Genomic DNA, 16,198 nt, shown 5'->3' with positions numbered 1-16,198 from the left:
CTCTGACACCACTGATTCTTACATAGTGGAATAACACCTTTCTTGGTAATGAATTGTAATTATTATAAATCAGTGATCGTGTTACCCTAAAAGCACCCAAATAAACCTTCAGTAAAATAATTATGATGACACAATGAGTGAATGATTTGAATTATTTTTAAGTCATTTTCTTGGACTGGCATTGTATTCTTAGATTGGCGACCAAACAAGCATACCTCATTGATGCATGTTTTACTCATTCTAGGGCTCCCCAGGCCACCCAGGGCAACCAGGCCCCCCTGGACCTCCTGGTGCCCCTGGTCCTTGCTGTGGTGCTGGAGCCGCTGCCATTGCTGGGATTGGAGGTGAAAAAGCTGGCGGTTTTGCCCCATATTATGGAGATGAACCAATGGATTTCAAAATCAACACCGATGAGATTATGAATTCACTCAAGTCTGTTAACGGACAAATAGAAAGCCTCATTAGTCCTGATGGTTCTCGTAAAAACCCTGCTAGAAACTGCAGAGACCTGAATTTCTGTCATCCTGAACTCAAGAGTGGTATGTTTGGGAGTCTTTCACCTTAATGGCAACAGGATTAGAGAGAAGGCTGCTTAGATTAGAATGAGAAAGAAAAAACATTCACTTTCAATGGAAAGCTGAAAAAGTACTTTAAGAAAGTTCAAGAAAGTTTACTTAAGAAAGTAAACTTTGCAGATGTAAAATATAACATAAATAACTTCAGAATACGCCAAATATAGAAAGATATAAAAATAATTTTGTAGAAGTTGCAATATAAATCATAAGTTATTTGAGTATAAAGTAACATATCATTTTTTCTCAGGATTAAATATACATAATTTGATACAGACAATTGTGCAATATTTACTAATAATAATTATTTATCTAATTATTATATTTTTAAAATTAAACACATGAAAAATTTCAGAATACTGTATAAAATTAAATAGAATATTATAACAGTTTAAGGTTTTGCATATATTGGGTTAAATATTTCTGTAAAGCAAAATTATTTCAGGTTTCCAAATATCTTGTATGGAACATTGCATTCAATAGGAGTCATTTCTATAAATTAATTAAAATAGGAGACAAGCATCAATCATAGGGACTTCTGCTTTAGAACTACTGGAATAAATCTAGGTTAGACAACCAGCTTATATTATTAAGCAAGATTACACGTAATAATTATCTTTTTTTAAAAAAAATAAGAGAGACTTTTGCAAATATTATACAACAATGAAAAGGTCTTAGCTTAGTGTATCATCTTTATTAGAAACCTTGACGCTACATTTTATTTCAGTGCTTTCTATGGTCATAGCTAACTCTTTTACCTCAGCAATTTCAATCAAAAAGTCTGTCTATCATTCTATACATAAAATGCAGACACATTAGCAGTCAACATTAGAAATGCTTTTACAGGTAGACAAACAAAATCATTTTATTGCTGGATTTTATAACCAAATCCCATTCTTCTTTTTCGTGACTATTCAGGAGAATATTGGATTGACCCTAACCAAGGATGCAAATTGGATGCTATCAAGGTATTCTGTAATATGGAAACTGGGGAAACATGTATAAGTGCCAGTCCTTCGAATGTTCCACAGAAACACTGGTGGACAGATTCTGGTGCTGAGAAGAAACACGTTTGGTTTGGAGAGTCCATGGATGGCGGTTTTCAGGTAAGAAAGGATATACATTTTTTTAAATAAGTCATCACCATTTTCTTTTTGTTCTTCCTATACGTTTATCACAAAGCAAAGTTATTAGGTTGGTGCAAATGTAATTGTGATTTTTGCCTTTGAAAGTGACAGCAAAAACCACAATTACATTTGCACCAACCTAATAGCTAATAACTAGAAGAGCTCAAATGATTTTATATAGCCAGGCGACTATACTTTTGTGACCTTATTCTCAATAAAACCTAAGCTATATTAAATTATTTTTGTATGCAGATATCTTTCTTTCGCATCTTAAGACCTTTTTTACTCTGGCATGCAATAAAAAATATGTTCACACATAAAATATCATACATAAAATATATAAAAAGCCCATACTACAATATGCATACACATACTACTTGAATCCCTTGCATGCAGTTCCAGCTAAAATGGTTGATCTGGTTTATTTCTTTCCTATTACAGTTTAGCTATGGCAATCCTGAACTTCCTGAAGATATCCTTGATGTGCAGCTGGCATTCCTTCGACTTCTCTCCAGCCGAGCCTCCCAGAACATCACATATCACTGCAAAAATAGCATTGCATACATGGATCAGGCCAGTGGAAATGTAAAGAAGGCCCTCAAGTTGATGGGGTCAAATGAAGGTGAATTCAAGGCTGAAGGAAATAGCAAATTCACCTATACAGTTCTGGAGGATGGTTGCACGGTAAGAAAGAACATTTTTCTACATATAGGTCATAATGCAGTCAGCATTTCTAGTTTAATCATGAAAGTTATTTTGAATAGATGAAAAAAATTAAAATTAATAGGATGAAATAAAGATAGCATTTGGTATGAATTACATACATTGCATCTCCTGATTCATTGCAAGGAGTGTTAAATGCAACAAAAAGTAAATGGATTTTAGACTCCAGATGAAAACCAGTTGACATAAAAGCATTTGAAATTTAAATCCATAATGCAAACGTCGTCAGATAATTGGGACATTTGCTACATGTTTTGAATAATATCTGTCACATTAACTAAATCTGAAATGTCTGCTTTTTTAAATTTTAAAGGTTAACTTCAAATCTCTCCTTTGTTATTGTTATTTGTGAACAAAAGGAATACTCACTTCTAATATTAGCAAATTTCATCCAGAGTGACCTATTATAAAACTGTTAGCAATGACCAGAACCAGGTCTCGTGAGGATGCACTGGTCTATAGCAGTCTCCCTGCTGCAATCATTTATTAAGAACCCCTACAAGGTATTTGTTTAAGAATAGTGTTTATCAACTAAGAAGATTACAGCTTTGAAGTGGAGCAGATCTCATATACATGAATAATAACATGGCACAATGAATGTTCCTTTAGAACAAAAAAGTTTTTTTAACTTGATCAGTCAGAGTTGTCTTAATAATTTTAAGGTCATGGTCACACTTATATTTTGTCCTTTTTAACAGAAACACACTGGGGAATGGAGCAAAACAGTCTTTGAGTATCGAACACGCAAGGCCGTGAGACTACCTATTGTAGATATTGCACCCTACGACATTGGTGGTCCTGATCAAGAATTTGGTGTGGACGTTGGACCTGTTTGCTTTTTATAAACCAAACTCTATCTGAAACCCCAACAACAACAAAATTCGCTCCATATGTGTTCTTCTTGTTCTAATCTTGTCAACCGGTACAAGTGACCCACAAAATTCCAGTTATTTATTTCCAAAATGTTTGGAAAGAGTATAATTTGACAATGAAAAATGATAGTTTTTTTTGTGTGTTTTTTTTTTTTTTGCTGTTCCTCCACATACAAGTCAAATGCTTTTTGTTTTATTTTTTTACCAATTCCAATTTCAAAATGTCTCAATGGTGCTATAATAAATAAACTTCAACACTCTTAACGATAACAACACTGTGTTATATTCTTTGAATCCTAGCCCATCTGCAGAGCAATGACTATGCTCACCAGTAAAAGATAACATTTCTTTCTGAAATAGTCAAACATGAAATTAGAAAAGCCCTTCCTATTTTAACTACCTCAACTGGTCAGAAACACAGATTGTATTCTATGAGTCCCAGAAGACAAAAAAAAATTTATAAGTTGACAAAACTTATAAATTTCATTGATTAATCTCCTGGAAGATTGGTTTATAAAGAAGAGTATAGTGCAAGAAATTAAAGAAATATTTTAAAGCCACAATTATTTTAATCTTGGATATCAACTGCTTTTAAAGGTGCTTCTCTTTTTTCTTGTCATTGCTGGTCAAGATTATTAATATTTGGAAGGCTTTAAAGACAAATGGTGCTAATGTACTTTCACTTCTAAACTCTAGATCAGAATTGTTGACTTGCATTCAGAACATAAATGCACAAAATCTGTACGTGTCTCCTGTCAGAAAGATTAATTGGCATGCCTTGGGGGATTCTACCCCTTCATCCTGTAAAAGTCAACAATAAAAACCAAATTATGGGGCTGCTTTTGTCACAATAGTATAGAGAATGTGTTGAAATTTAACTTTGTAAGCTTGTATGTGGTTGTTGATCTTTTTTTTTTCTTACAGACACCCATAATAAAATATCATATTAAAATTCTCCTGGTTTTTGTCACTTTTCAGAGATTTTAAAATTCATATCTACACTAATGAACTCCAGTAATCTTGAAAAAGTATGTTGAATTCTAATTCTATAGATTAATAATCCAATAACATTTAAGAATATGAAATAATGTAACATATGTTCAGACTAGAGATAATGCTCAGTGAGGAATCCTGTAGATTTTTAGATCATATTTGGAGACCCCCTGTGGGTCATATTGAACACTGAGAGCATTCTGTTTGAAAGGTTTAATCCCTGGAAATGGTAACATAGTAAATCAAGGTGTCCCCAAAGTGGGAACAATAAGAGAGGAAGACGTTGATAGTTTATCAGAAAGTCATTGTAATATGGATATCTGGAGAAACACATTAATATTAAGAAAAATTGATAAGTGGCCGGGCGCGGTGGCTCAAGCCTGTAATCCCAGCACTTTGGGAGGCCGAGGCGGGTGGATCACGAGGTCAAGAGATTGAGACCAACCTGGTCAACATGGTGAAACCCCGTCTCTACTAAAAATACAAAAAATTAGCTGGGCATGGTGGTGCGTGCCTGTAATCCCAGCTAGTCAGGAGGCTGAGGCAGGAGAATTGCCTGAACCCAGGAGGCGGAGGTTGCGGTGAGCCGAGATCACGCCATTGCACTCCAAACTGGGTAACATGAGTGAAACTCTGTCAAAAAAAAAAAAAAGAAAAGAAAAGAAAAATTGACAAGTACCACATGATCTCATTTCTATGTGGAATATAAAAGAATTGAATTCGTTAATGTAGAATAGAACGGGTGAGGGAGGGGTGAGGTTGGGAGATGTTAGTCTATGGATACAAATTTCCAGTGAGATAGGAGTAATAAGTTCAAGAGATCTATTGTACAATATGGTGACCACAGTCAATAATTATGTATTATGTTTTTAAGAATTACTAAGAGTGTAAGTGTTCTCACCACAAGAAACAATGAGAATATGAGCTACTGCATATATATGTATATATGTATATGCATCTCTGTCTACATATATATACACATACTCGTATGTATACTATATATGTAGAGAGAGACAGAGAAACAGAGAGAGAGAGAGAGAGAGAACTCAAACCAATAGTATGAATTAATAAACTAGATATAGATACTTGGAGTTTTATTCTAGGCCAAGAAAGATAACTAGATCACAATGTTCTGCCTCCTGTATTTGTAACATAATATATCATGGAAAGTAGTTCATTTCACTATATAGCTCTAACTTATTGTGTGTTATTGATCCCAATACTCAGCTTAGTGAACATACTAGAGTTAAAATTACTTGTTTGCCTATTTTTTTATTTATTTGCTACCAAGCATCTAAAGTCTTATCTCACTGCAGGGAATTTACAATCAAATGAGTCTTGGTTGAGGTTGGAGGCCATAGACCCTTGCTTTCCTAACCTCTCTTCAGTTAGGCTTTAGGCAAGTGACCATGTGACCTGAGCTTGACAAATTAGAGACACACGCCTGAAGGTTTCAATCTGTAGATAGTTGTATTCATTTCATCTTACTGTGATAGCAAGTTACCATAAATTTAGTGACTTAAAAACCACACAGATTTGCTGTTTTACATTTCTGAACATCAAAAGTCTAAACTGAGTCTTGCTGGACTAAAATCCAAGTGTCAAGCAAAGTTGTCTTCCTTTCTAAGGACACTAGGGAGAAACTGTGCGTTCCCATTTTCAGCTTCCAGAGGCTACCCAGCTTCCTTGGTTCATGAGCCATTTCCAGCATCAAAGCCAGAAATACTTGGTCAAGTCTCTCTCACATTGTGTCATTCTGACATTGGCTCTTCTGCCTTCCTATTTCACTTATATGTAACAGAATTATTGCATTGGGCCCAATTGGATAATCCAAGGTACTCTCCCCATTTCAAGGTCAGTTGGTAAGCAACCTTAATGCCTGCTGCAACCTTAATTTATCCTTACCTTGCCAAATAAGGTAATATATTTACTGGTTCTGTGGATTAGGATATGAACATATTTGAGGGAGTATAATTTCACCTACCAATGATAGTGATGCAAAGAAGTCAAAAGGATTAAAAATCCAGTTTGGAGGTGATCACAGCTAACAGTTGGGGAAGTGACTGCCAGATATCACAAGAAGCATGGCCAATAGTGCCAGAAATGGCATCCAGTGTCTTGTGTTTATGATGGCTTTGCCAGGTTGCTTTTAGGATATGATTTTGAAGATGGCTCTGAATGTCAGCATTCACTTCATTTTTGTTGATTTTATGAACCTGGATTCTATAGCTTTCACTGAGTTCCTCTGAACTTCAGATAAAAATCTATAAATTACATTTTTACTTCAGTCAGCCAAGCACAGTTTAGATTGTTTACAACTAAGAAGCCTGACTAGACCAGCAATTGGTAACAGCAGAGCTGGCAGGAAGCAAAAATGCAAGCAAATGGAAAGACTCTGAGATCATGTTTGTACTAGTTAAGGGTGAAAGTAAAAAATCCAGCTTGTATCCAGGAATGAGAAATTGGAAGCCCATGGAAACAGGATTAATCATTTATGATTGCATGAAGTGATTTGCACTTTAAAGACAAGGCTTAGGGAGATAAGTGGCCTCTACTACATGACAGTATGTTTGAATTTTATGAGAAATTGCAGGACTGCATGGGAATGTGGCTGCTGTGAATGGTGGTCAACCAAAAGAGAATGGCAAGTTCAAGTCCCTAACTTTTTTGGTTTAAGACACAGAAGAAAATCTATGCCCCTTCCCTGACTATGCTACAATAAAGACATACTATCTTTCTGGAAAAAATAAAATCATATTTTTCCAAAGGTTTGATATACTAAAAACCAAATACAAATCTTAATTCTGCAGATCACTAGACTTCAACATAAATCTAAATGGATTTTCCAATTCTCTATTTGATTGCTCTATAATTGGGAAATAGTAAGACCCTGGAAATTTAAATGGGGTTTATGGAAGAATTCCCTTTAAACATTCCAGTTTTACATTAAGTTTCTTTAGACATCTGAAATGGGATCTGCATTTCCTTGCCCGGTAATTGTTTTCCCATTCTTAAGATGCAAGATGACAAGAAAAAGCGAATTTTCTTCAGACCTCGTTCTCACCACTGCTTATTGTCTTCAGATTTGTAACTAAAGTCAGATCCCAGAATGCCTCAGGGGTAGCAATTTAAAGGTCAATCTCAAGAAGAGGTTTACACATAAAAATAGAATGAAAGGATTTAACTAATTTATATTGTTTATAATCTGAGAAATCTGTGTGGGTTTTGAGATACTAGACAAAAAAGAACTGTGAAATTTGGACAAAATGTATCAATATATGAATGTAACAAAGAGTTATAGGGACATTATAATTATTGACATGGTTGAACCGAACTCAGGCTTCAGAGGTTGCCCAAACTGAGTGAATTTGAGACATCACAAAGTTTCTGAGAGGTGGAGAATGTAATTCAAAAACAGAAGATAGAAATATTGGAGTGAATTTTTCATACGTGACACAATCATTCACCTTCTGAGTACATTCTCAAGGTGGACCAGTAGAGTGTTGAGAAACACTTGGTGGGCTTCATGCCGGCACCTTTGAAAATCTCCTTGTGTTTGTGCAGTCTGGAGATGGAAGTAGAAAAAAAAATCTAGCTGAAATAGGCTTCTTGATTCCAATGGAGGTGGCAGGATCCAAGCTTGCAGAGGACAAAGGGAAACTCTAGACTACCAGAGACAAAGTGAGGATGATATTGTACAAGATAGCAGGACTGTCATGGTAGAAAAAAAAATGGCGTTAACTCAGACGTAACGTTGTTGGTGGCTGATTAATAATGAGAATGAAGGGCTGCCGGGGACAGTCACACTTAGGTCTTTTATAAACAATAATAATTAACTTACTTAGTTCAGGTGCAAGGGATCTCAGATCAGCAACCACACAGGCCTCAATACTTTGCTCAATTCCCAGACTATAAGATGGTTAATAAACCCAGTGCCCTTACGGAAGCAGAAGTTCAGTGCTCTGGAGGAAATCTCCTGCAATAGAATCGCAATTGATAAGCACTTACCATGGGCCAAGCATTGTTCTAGGCACTTTAAACTGATTAATTTATGTATTACTCACTTTAATTCAATGTGGTACTAGCATTTTCATTTTACCAAAAAAGAAAGAAAGAAAATGAGGTACAAGAGATTAAGTAAGTTGTTCCAAGTCCCCTAACTAATAAGAGAGAGGGCTTAGATTTTAACCCAAATATTTTGGCTTTACAGCTAATACTCTAAGCCATGTTACTAAACAGTCTAAAATATTTACTATATTCTTTCTCCAAATGAAACCTATGTTAACATTTTTGTGATACACTGAAAAAAGATCAGTTGCCTGACTTTGGGGGAACTATGGAAGAGTAATGATAAATTATTACCAGTTACTACAGATTCATAATGCTGCTCTAAAACTTGAATTGGAATTTTGATTACTCACTTCTAGGGTTGTCATAGGTCATTCAGGTACCATAATTCAGGTAAGCATGCATTTACCTTACTTGGTAAGTCACATAATCATAAGAGGTTTTTTGAGCATCTAATGTGTACCATGTGTGGACGTCATTTCTTATCCTAAGTGAATTTCCTCCCTTTTTTAGGCCATGCCTTCTCTATCTCCATTATCTTCCTCTACCCAGTCATTAGAGTGCCATAGTCACTCTACTATCTCTCTTTGACAATCTCATCTATTTCCATAACCCTACTCATTAATTAAATTAAAGATAATTCACAAATTGACTTCTGGCTTCGTGGAACTAAAGATCCTTATGTTCTATGGACTAATTACAATTCCCATTGAAGTTTTGAAATATCTTTAGTGAAGCAAGTAATATAAAGCTTTTAAAGAAATTATTCCAAGAAGAGAGAAGAGCAATAGCATGAGGAGAGGAATGTTCCAGATGTGTTCAAGGAAAAACAAAGGGAACATGTTGGGGCAAAGTTAGCACCTGGGGGAGGAGTATAAGAGAAGGACAAAGAAAAAGAGAAGGAGACAAATCATGTGGAATCCTACAAGAGGGGTGACCATAGGTGCAGCTTTGCCTGGGAAAGTAACAGTTTATGCCTATGTTCCTAATGTCTAATAAGATTTAGCATTGTAGAGCTCGGAAATATCCTAGTCTGATGACATTATATGGTCACCCTAATTTTATTTGACCAGGGTGAGGATGGCCGTTGCCTCGGTGAGATGAGAAACCACTATGATAATGGATGACACGATTTGGCTTACAGCTTTGGAGTATTTCTGTGACTGCTCTTTTAAGATGACTGTGTGTTAAGGGCAGAAACGGTGAGAACAGTCATGAGTCCATGGCAGTATTCTAAGCCAAGAATGATAGTCGTCTACACCAGGATGGTAATAGTAGAAGTGATTAATAGTCATGTTCTGGATGCATTTTGAATACAGAGCCAACAGTAACTGCAGACAATTTAGATGCCTGGCTTAAGAGAAAGAGAGAGATCTGGTCAGGCGCGGTGGCTCAGGCCTATAATCCCAGCACTTTGGGAGGCCAAGGCGGGCGGATCACTTAAGGTTAGGAGTTTGAAACCAGCCTGACCAACATGGTGAAACCCTGTCTCTACTAAAAATTACAAAAATTAGCCAGGCATGGTGGTGCAATGCCTGTAATCCCAGCTACTCAGGAGGCTGAGACAGAAGAATCACTTGAACCCTGGAGGCAGAGGTTGCAGTGTGCCGAGATTGCACCATGCACTCCACCCTGGGCAAGCCAGACTCTGTCTCAAAAAAAGAAAAAAAAAAAAGAGAGAGAGGGAGAGAAAGAGACATATCAGGCATGAATCCAAGACTTTTGGTCCACGTAACTGCTGGGAGAATAGAGCTGTAACTAAGATGAGGGAGACTAAGATTAAAAAATTTAAGGAACTCAAAACTTTGAAGCTGGGCATGTTACGTTTTGGATGCTTATCACTCTTCTAAGCAGACTTGCTGGAAATCAGAAGAGAGGTCAAGGCTAGAGAAACAAACTTGAGAGTTTCAGTATATGGCTTTTACATCCTTAGAAGTAGAGGAGATCATCAAATAATGGAGTGTCGAATGACAGAAGAAAATACGAAAGCCTGGGATACTTTAATATTCACAAATTGGAGAGTGAAGAAGAAGCAACAAAGGAGACAGAAAAGGAATGAAAGGAAATCATGAAAGTGTAGTGAGTTAGGTGCCAGGTGAAAAGGTTTGTTGTTTAAATTTTAGGATTGTGGCAGAAATGAATTTAGAGTCAATGTAATCCAAGACCACTAATTATAGATTTTTAAAAGTGAGTCAAGTGAGGTTCTATGAGTTTTTCTGTCCATAAATGGCAGATAGTGATGCAATACAATCCTTTAATTCATAGTTATGTTATCTCCTTATTGTCTCTTTCGTGATGGAGGATTCAATACAACTTTCTTCACTCTCAAACTGGCATTTTAACAAAAAGTATTCTACTTCTTTGGCTGAAATAAAATGTGTTTTATGAGGATTGAGGATGAAGTTTATACAACCATTATAACATAGTTAGAAAATGCAGAAAACTAAGGAGAAAAATTGAGAATCATGTTCTAGATCAGTATCTATTTCCTTAAAGTCTTCTTTGCATATTCTAACATAACTGGGATAATATCACATATGCAATATTGTGTGCTGCTTATTTTACTTAACATAATATTATTTTATTCATAAACGTATTTTTAAATTTTTGGTCAAATTAGGAGAAATATAGAGGAAACTGTTCTTACAGAGTAACGGCTCCAAAGTTAGAAATCACTTCAAAGGAAACTTCCTTTTATCTAGTTTATACTAAAATCCTGTTTATCTAGGTTCTGTCCTAGAGGAATGTGCCTGTTTTTAAGAGTGAGTCAGAAACTATGAAAAAATATTTTCTTTTCAGACATAATTCGTCATTGAGTCATAACTCACTAAGATAGCTTGATACAATATTGGTGAAAACATTTTAAACAACACAGAATACTTGAAAGATCTCCACAAATCTCCACATTCTCTAGTCTGCTCCATTGAAGGTTTTCAGAAACCTTGCAAAGAATGACTTGTTGAGTCATTGCCATAAAAAAAAAAAGACTATGACCATGGCTAATATTTTTTATTAAACAAGATTTTCTCTGATATTTTGCTAATCCTTTTTCTTCTCATTGCTTAGTCTTCCTCAAAAACATCTTTACCTTTAAAATACCTGAATGCATTCACTAAAATGCTTTGAATTACTTTGTATTTTTAGACCATATCTGCTTTACTGTTTATTAATGGAGGCTGCCTTTAGAGGTCCATACAATTTAGAATTTGAACTTATGATATTTCACACCAGTTTCGTGATGATGTGAGAGAAATGATATGCTTTCTTATATCTTGAAAATGAGATACTTTATAATGGAGTAGAAAAAAAGCAAGAGTTAAGCTCTGTCTTTGGTTGAGTTCCCTGAAAACAGACTCTAGGGCAGCTAGATCTAGTGATAGGCAGAAGATTTAGTGATAGGCAGGGAATTACTTTGGGAGATACATCTGCAAGGAGATGAGAAAAGTAGGTTTAGACAGAGGGAGAAGCTGACCCCATGCAATTGGTGGATGTTTCAGGGGATTCTACAGGAAACTCTGGAACTAAGATGGCCCTTCAGAGTTGCTATAATTCACAGTAAGAGGGATAGGTCTTTGTATTCCTGAATCAGACAATCATTGACTGTGTGCTGAAATTTGGAAGGGGTGGAGGTTACATATGGTTAAGCAGTCTTTGTAACTGGGGGCAATTCTATATGAGAGACACTGCTGTGAACCCTCAGTAACAGCTATTTTCAGTGGCTGATCAATGTTTTGGCTTTGCAAAGGGCATACATGTGGACTGACAAATTATAGGCTCCTCCTATATGTTCAGTACTCTTCTGAACACTATAGGGAAATATAACACATGATTGTTCCTCTTTAGGTGTGTGTTGTCTAGGGTAAATAAATTGAACCCATATGAAGTGGCACAAAAGCATTCAAGACAAGCAATTAAGTGCTAAATTGTGCTGGGCTACCTTACCTATAAGAGACATAGGTAGTAGATGAGAAAAAGAATTGGCTAATGATGATTATATTTTCAAGACTGTCTTCTTTAAAAAGGTAAAATGTATTGTGCAATTAAAAAGGAGTGTTATTTGAATAAATAGTGGAGAAAAGGAAAATCACTTTGGACTAATAAAGACAAGAAGAGGACAAATAGAAGAATGATTATGTTCTGTCCATGGCACAATAAGGAACCCAGGCTACCTAAATCCATTCATTTTAATTCAGAAACAATTTTGAGCAATTACTAAATGCAAGGCTCAGAACCAAGTACCCAAGAGGACTCAAGGAGAATAAGATATTATGAATTTTAGTATAAACATGATGGCACAAGCATGTCACAAGACTTAATATGATAATTTGAATTAAGGAAATACAAGGTACTAGTGATGGCAGTGGCTGTAGTCATCTTGCAGGCTGCAGCAGGGAGGCACAGGGAGACATGGCTGGGGCTGCACACTCCATGGAGCTGGTGGGAGCCCTGCCTCTTCTGAGTTGGTGCAGGAGCTCTCCAGGTGCCACTGCAGCTGCCCAAACTGCAGCTGCAGACGCAGGCCTTCTACTCCGTGGAGCAGGCAGGAGCCCTGCCCTCCTGGATTGGGGTACACCCACCGAAGCTGTGGCTGTGGCTACAAGCCTCGCTGTGTTCTTGGAGGGGTCAGGGGCTTCTTGGATGCAGGTGCAGCTGCCCTCCCAGGCCCAGGACCTGAGCATCTCTGTAGCCTGCGTCCTTGGGGGCCCAGGAAGTTCCCTTTCCCTGCACATCCTTGCAGGCTTGGGAGTGTCTGCTCTGACTACCTGGCCTCTTTCCTCTGCCACCCTGGCTCTGATCTCGCCCCCAGTTGCAGCTGAGTCCTGGGGTCCTGAATAACAGTGAGACACAGAGTCTTGGATAGAAGTTGGTGGGTCCCTGGCAAGGTCCCACGGATGACCTGCCTGCGGAGAGGAGCTACTCATTGCGGGTCTCCTCTGAGTGTTGTAACACTCAGTAAAGCTCATCTTCATCTTGTTCACACTTCACTTGTCTGTGTACCTTGTTCTTCTTGCATGCAGAACAAGAACTTAGGCCAATGCACCATGGCCACAGAGGTTTCCAGCCAGAAAATCGACACCCCAAAGATCCCGTAACACTAGAATGACACAAGCAATGAACAGACATGTCTACTTGGAGGCTCTCAAGACAGGCTACATGAAGCAGGTGATATGTGGGGCCAACTTCAAATAATGCAATGTTTTTCAGGGAGCAAGAGAAAGGAAGACCACGGAAAATACTGTAAGGAAAGAGGTGCAGAGTTTGGAGGCATACTTGTCAATTTAAATTAGCCCAGTTTCAGATGGAGCATGGGTTTGAAGCAGTGGTGTTGTGAGAGATGAGGCTGGAAATACAGTCTAGACATGAGACCTTAGAACAGCAAGGTGATGAGCTTTTATTTTGTCTACTTGCCAATCTAGAGTCATAATAAGGTATGAAATATTGGAAGGCTAGAGGAGAGCACAAAATTAAGGGAAACACAGGGAGCTATGGTCAGATTTACAGGCAATGAAGAGATACCTATTGTGGAAAGAAGGAGGCAGACTGGATCTCCATTTTAGGAAGGATGAGGATGAGACAAAACAATTTTAGCAGGGAGTCAGAGCACATTTTCTTCAAAGACTAGACTGAAGAAAGAGCCACAGAGTGTAGACATACTTGCTGCGAAAATTAGGTTAAGGAGGGAAATGGGGTCAGGCTGAAAGAGAACATCAAAAATCAGGCAAGGGACGTTTCTTTTTCATAAGGACTGAGCGGAAAGTTACACAACTTCAGCCTTACTTGCAGCTTTCTACGTGGCAGTTAAACATGACAGTGATTCATTTGGAAGGGTGGTTGAACATGATAAAATGTGTGACTGATTGGAGAATACTAGGTCAGAGGCAGCTAAGTCAATTTGGAAATTATCCTTCTGCAGATGGTGTATGAAATCATCTGGCTCCAGAATGAAATCATCAGGGAGCAAAACTTTCAAAGGAAAGGGGAAAAGAACAGCATGGTGTGTACATGGTGAGAAGGAGGATGTGAGGGAAGCATCACTGAGGGTCTGATTAGGAATACTATAGCTTTTAATCATTTTTAAAAAGGAGGATTCAATTTTGAGGTCTGAGGTTGTGATTAATTCAAGGGCTATGAGGAGAGACAGGAAACTGAACAGAAGGAGGGCTTCATTAGTGCTATTGATAAAAATGGTTTGGGACTGATTTTCAAATTTGTCTTGAATTTAAACCACCTGGAGCCTGTCCTCAGCAGAGTCAGCAAAGCACAGCTTTGAAAGAGGCGATCACTTTCCTAAGAACCCAACAAAGCACAGCATTATGCAAGGAAACATGGCAAATGTCTCTGGGAGGGGCTTGTACTTTAGCTTTCTTTGAGTCTTTAAGGCTAAAATTCTAACTACAGATGTTTTCAATTTATATTGCATTTTTTTTCTCATTAAATTGGCTAAAAATTGTGATTATTCTGTATCTCCAGCTGCCTTTCATTATAGGCTCTATCACATAACAGTTTCAACTGCTGGGAAAATTGTTCACATTACCATTACAGTCCACCTATCTCTGTCTATTACCATTTGAATCTACATTTGTACTTCACATATATGCAGACAACTTTCTGCCCTATCAATTTAACCATAACTGCTTATATGCATATGCTTTTGGTATGCACTCTTTAAAATGTGGTGAATCATATTCTTTTATTAAAAATAAATGCATTTGGGAGGCCAAGGTGGGCAGATCACTTGAGGCCAGGAGGTTGAGACAAGCCTGGCCAACATGGTGAAACCCTAACTCTATTACAAATTAGCTGGGCATCGTGGTGCACTCCTATAATCCCAGCTACTCAGGGCGCTGAGGCAGGAGAATCAATTGAACCTGGGAAACAGAGGTGGCAGTGAGCCAAGATCCCACCACTGCTCTTTAACCTGGGCAACAGAGCAAGAGTCTGTCTCAAAGTAAAATAAAATAGGCAATTCTCAAAAGAAGATATACAAATGACAAACATATGAAAAAACTGCTCACCATCACTAACAACTAGAGAAATGCAAATCAAAACCACAATACAATACCATCTTACTCCTCCAAAAATGGCCATAATAAAAAAATAATAGATGTTGGCATGGACACGGTGAACAGGAACACACACTTCTACACTGCTGAAAGGAATGTAAACTAGTAAAACCACTATGGAAAACAGTGTGAAGATTCCTTAAAGGACTAAAAGTAGAATTACTATTTGATTCAGCAATTCCACTACTGGGTATCTACCTAGAGGAAAAGAAATCATTATACCAAAAAGATACTTGCATGTGCATGTTTATAGCAGCACAATTTGCAATTGAAAAAATGTGGAACCAACCCAAATACCCATTAATCAACAAGGGGATAAAGAAACTGTGGTATGTATATATGATGGAATACTACTCAGCCATAAAAAGGAATGAATTAATGACATTAGCAGCTATGTGGATGAGATTGGAGACTACCATTCTAAGTGAAGTAACTCATGAATGAAAACCAAACATTGTATATTCTTACTAATAAGTGGGAGCTAAGCTACGAGGATGCAAAGGCATAATAGTGACACTGGACTTTGGGGAATCAGTAGAAAAAGGGTGGAAAGGGAGTGAGCTATAAAAGTACAAATTGGGTGCAGTGTATACTGCTTAGATGATAGGCGCACCAAAAATCTCAGCAATCACCACGAAAGAACTTACTTATGTAACCAAACACCATCTGTTCCCCCAAAACCTATGGAAATAAAAAATTTTTTAAAAAGGAAAAATAAATGCAATCTCTAGGGCATTTTTAAACCTATAAGATAGTCACATAATGTGAATTAAATATCA

General features: G+C 37.3%; 1 protein-coding gene across 1 annotated transcript in view; it reads left to right on the top strand.

Moving 5' to 3' along the window:
- Positions 1-4,249, top strand: part of COL3A1 (collagen type III alpha 1 chain) — a 38,599-nt gene extending 34,350 nt beyond the window's left edge. Inside the window, exons 48-51 of the mRNA XM_032292673.1 lie at positions 245-539; positions 1,491-1,678; positions 2,141-2,383; positions 3,121-4,249. Of these exons, the coding sequence (XP_032148564.1) occupies positions 245-539; positions 1,491-1,678; positions 2,141-2,383; positions 3,121-3,267 (873 nt within the window). The 3' untranslated portion in view covers positions 3,268-4,249. The remainder of the gene's footprint in view (positions 1-244; positions 540-1,490; positions 1,679-2,140; positions 2,384-3,120) is intronic.
- Positions 4,250-16,198: the final 11,949 nt, after the last annotated feature.

The sequence above is a fragment of the Sapajus apella genome, unplaced genomic scaffold, assembly GCF_009761245.1.
Source record: "Sapajus apella isolate SASKATOON/1434 unplaced genomic scaffold, GSC_monkey_1.0 scaffold28, whole genome shotgun sequence".
NCBI classification, from domain to species: Eukaryota; Metazoa; Chordata; class Mammalia; order Primates; family Cebidae; genus Sapajus; species Sapajus apella.
This window is presented reverse-complemented; position numbering and strand designations above follow the sequence as displayed.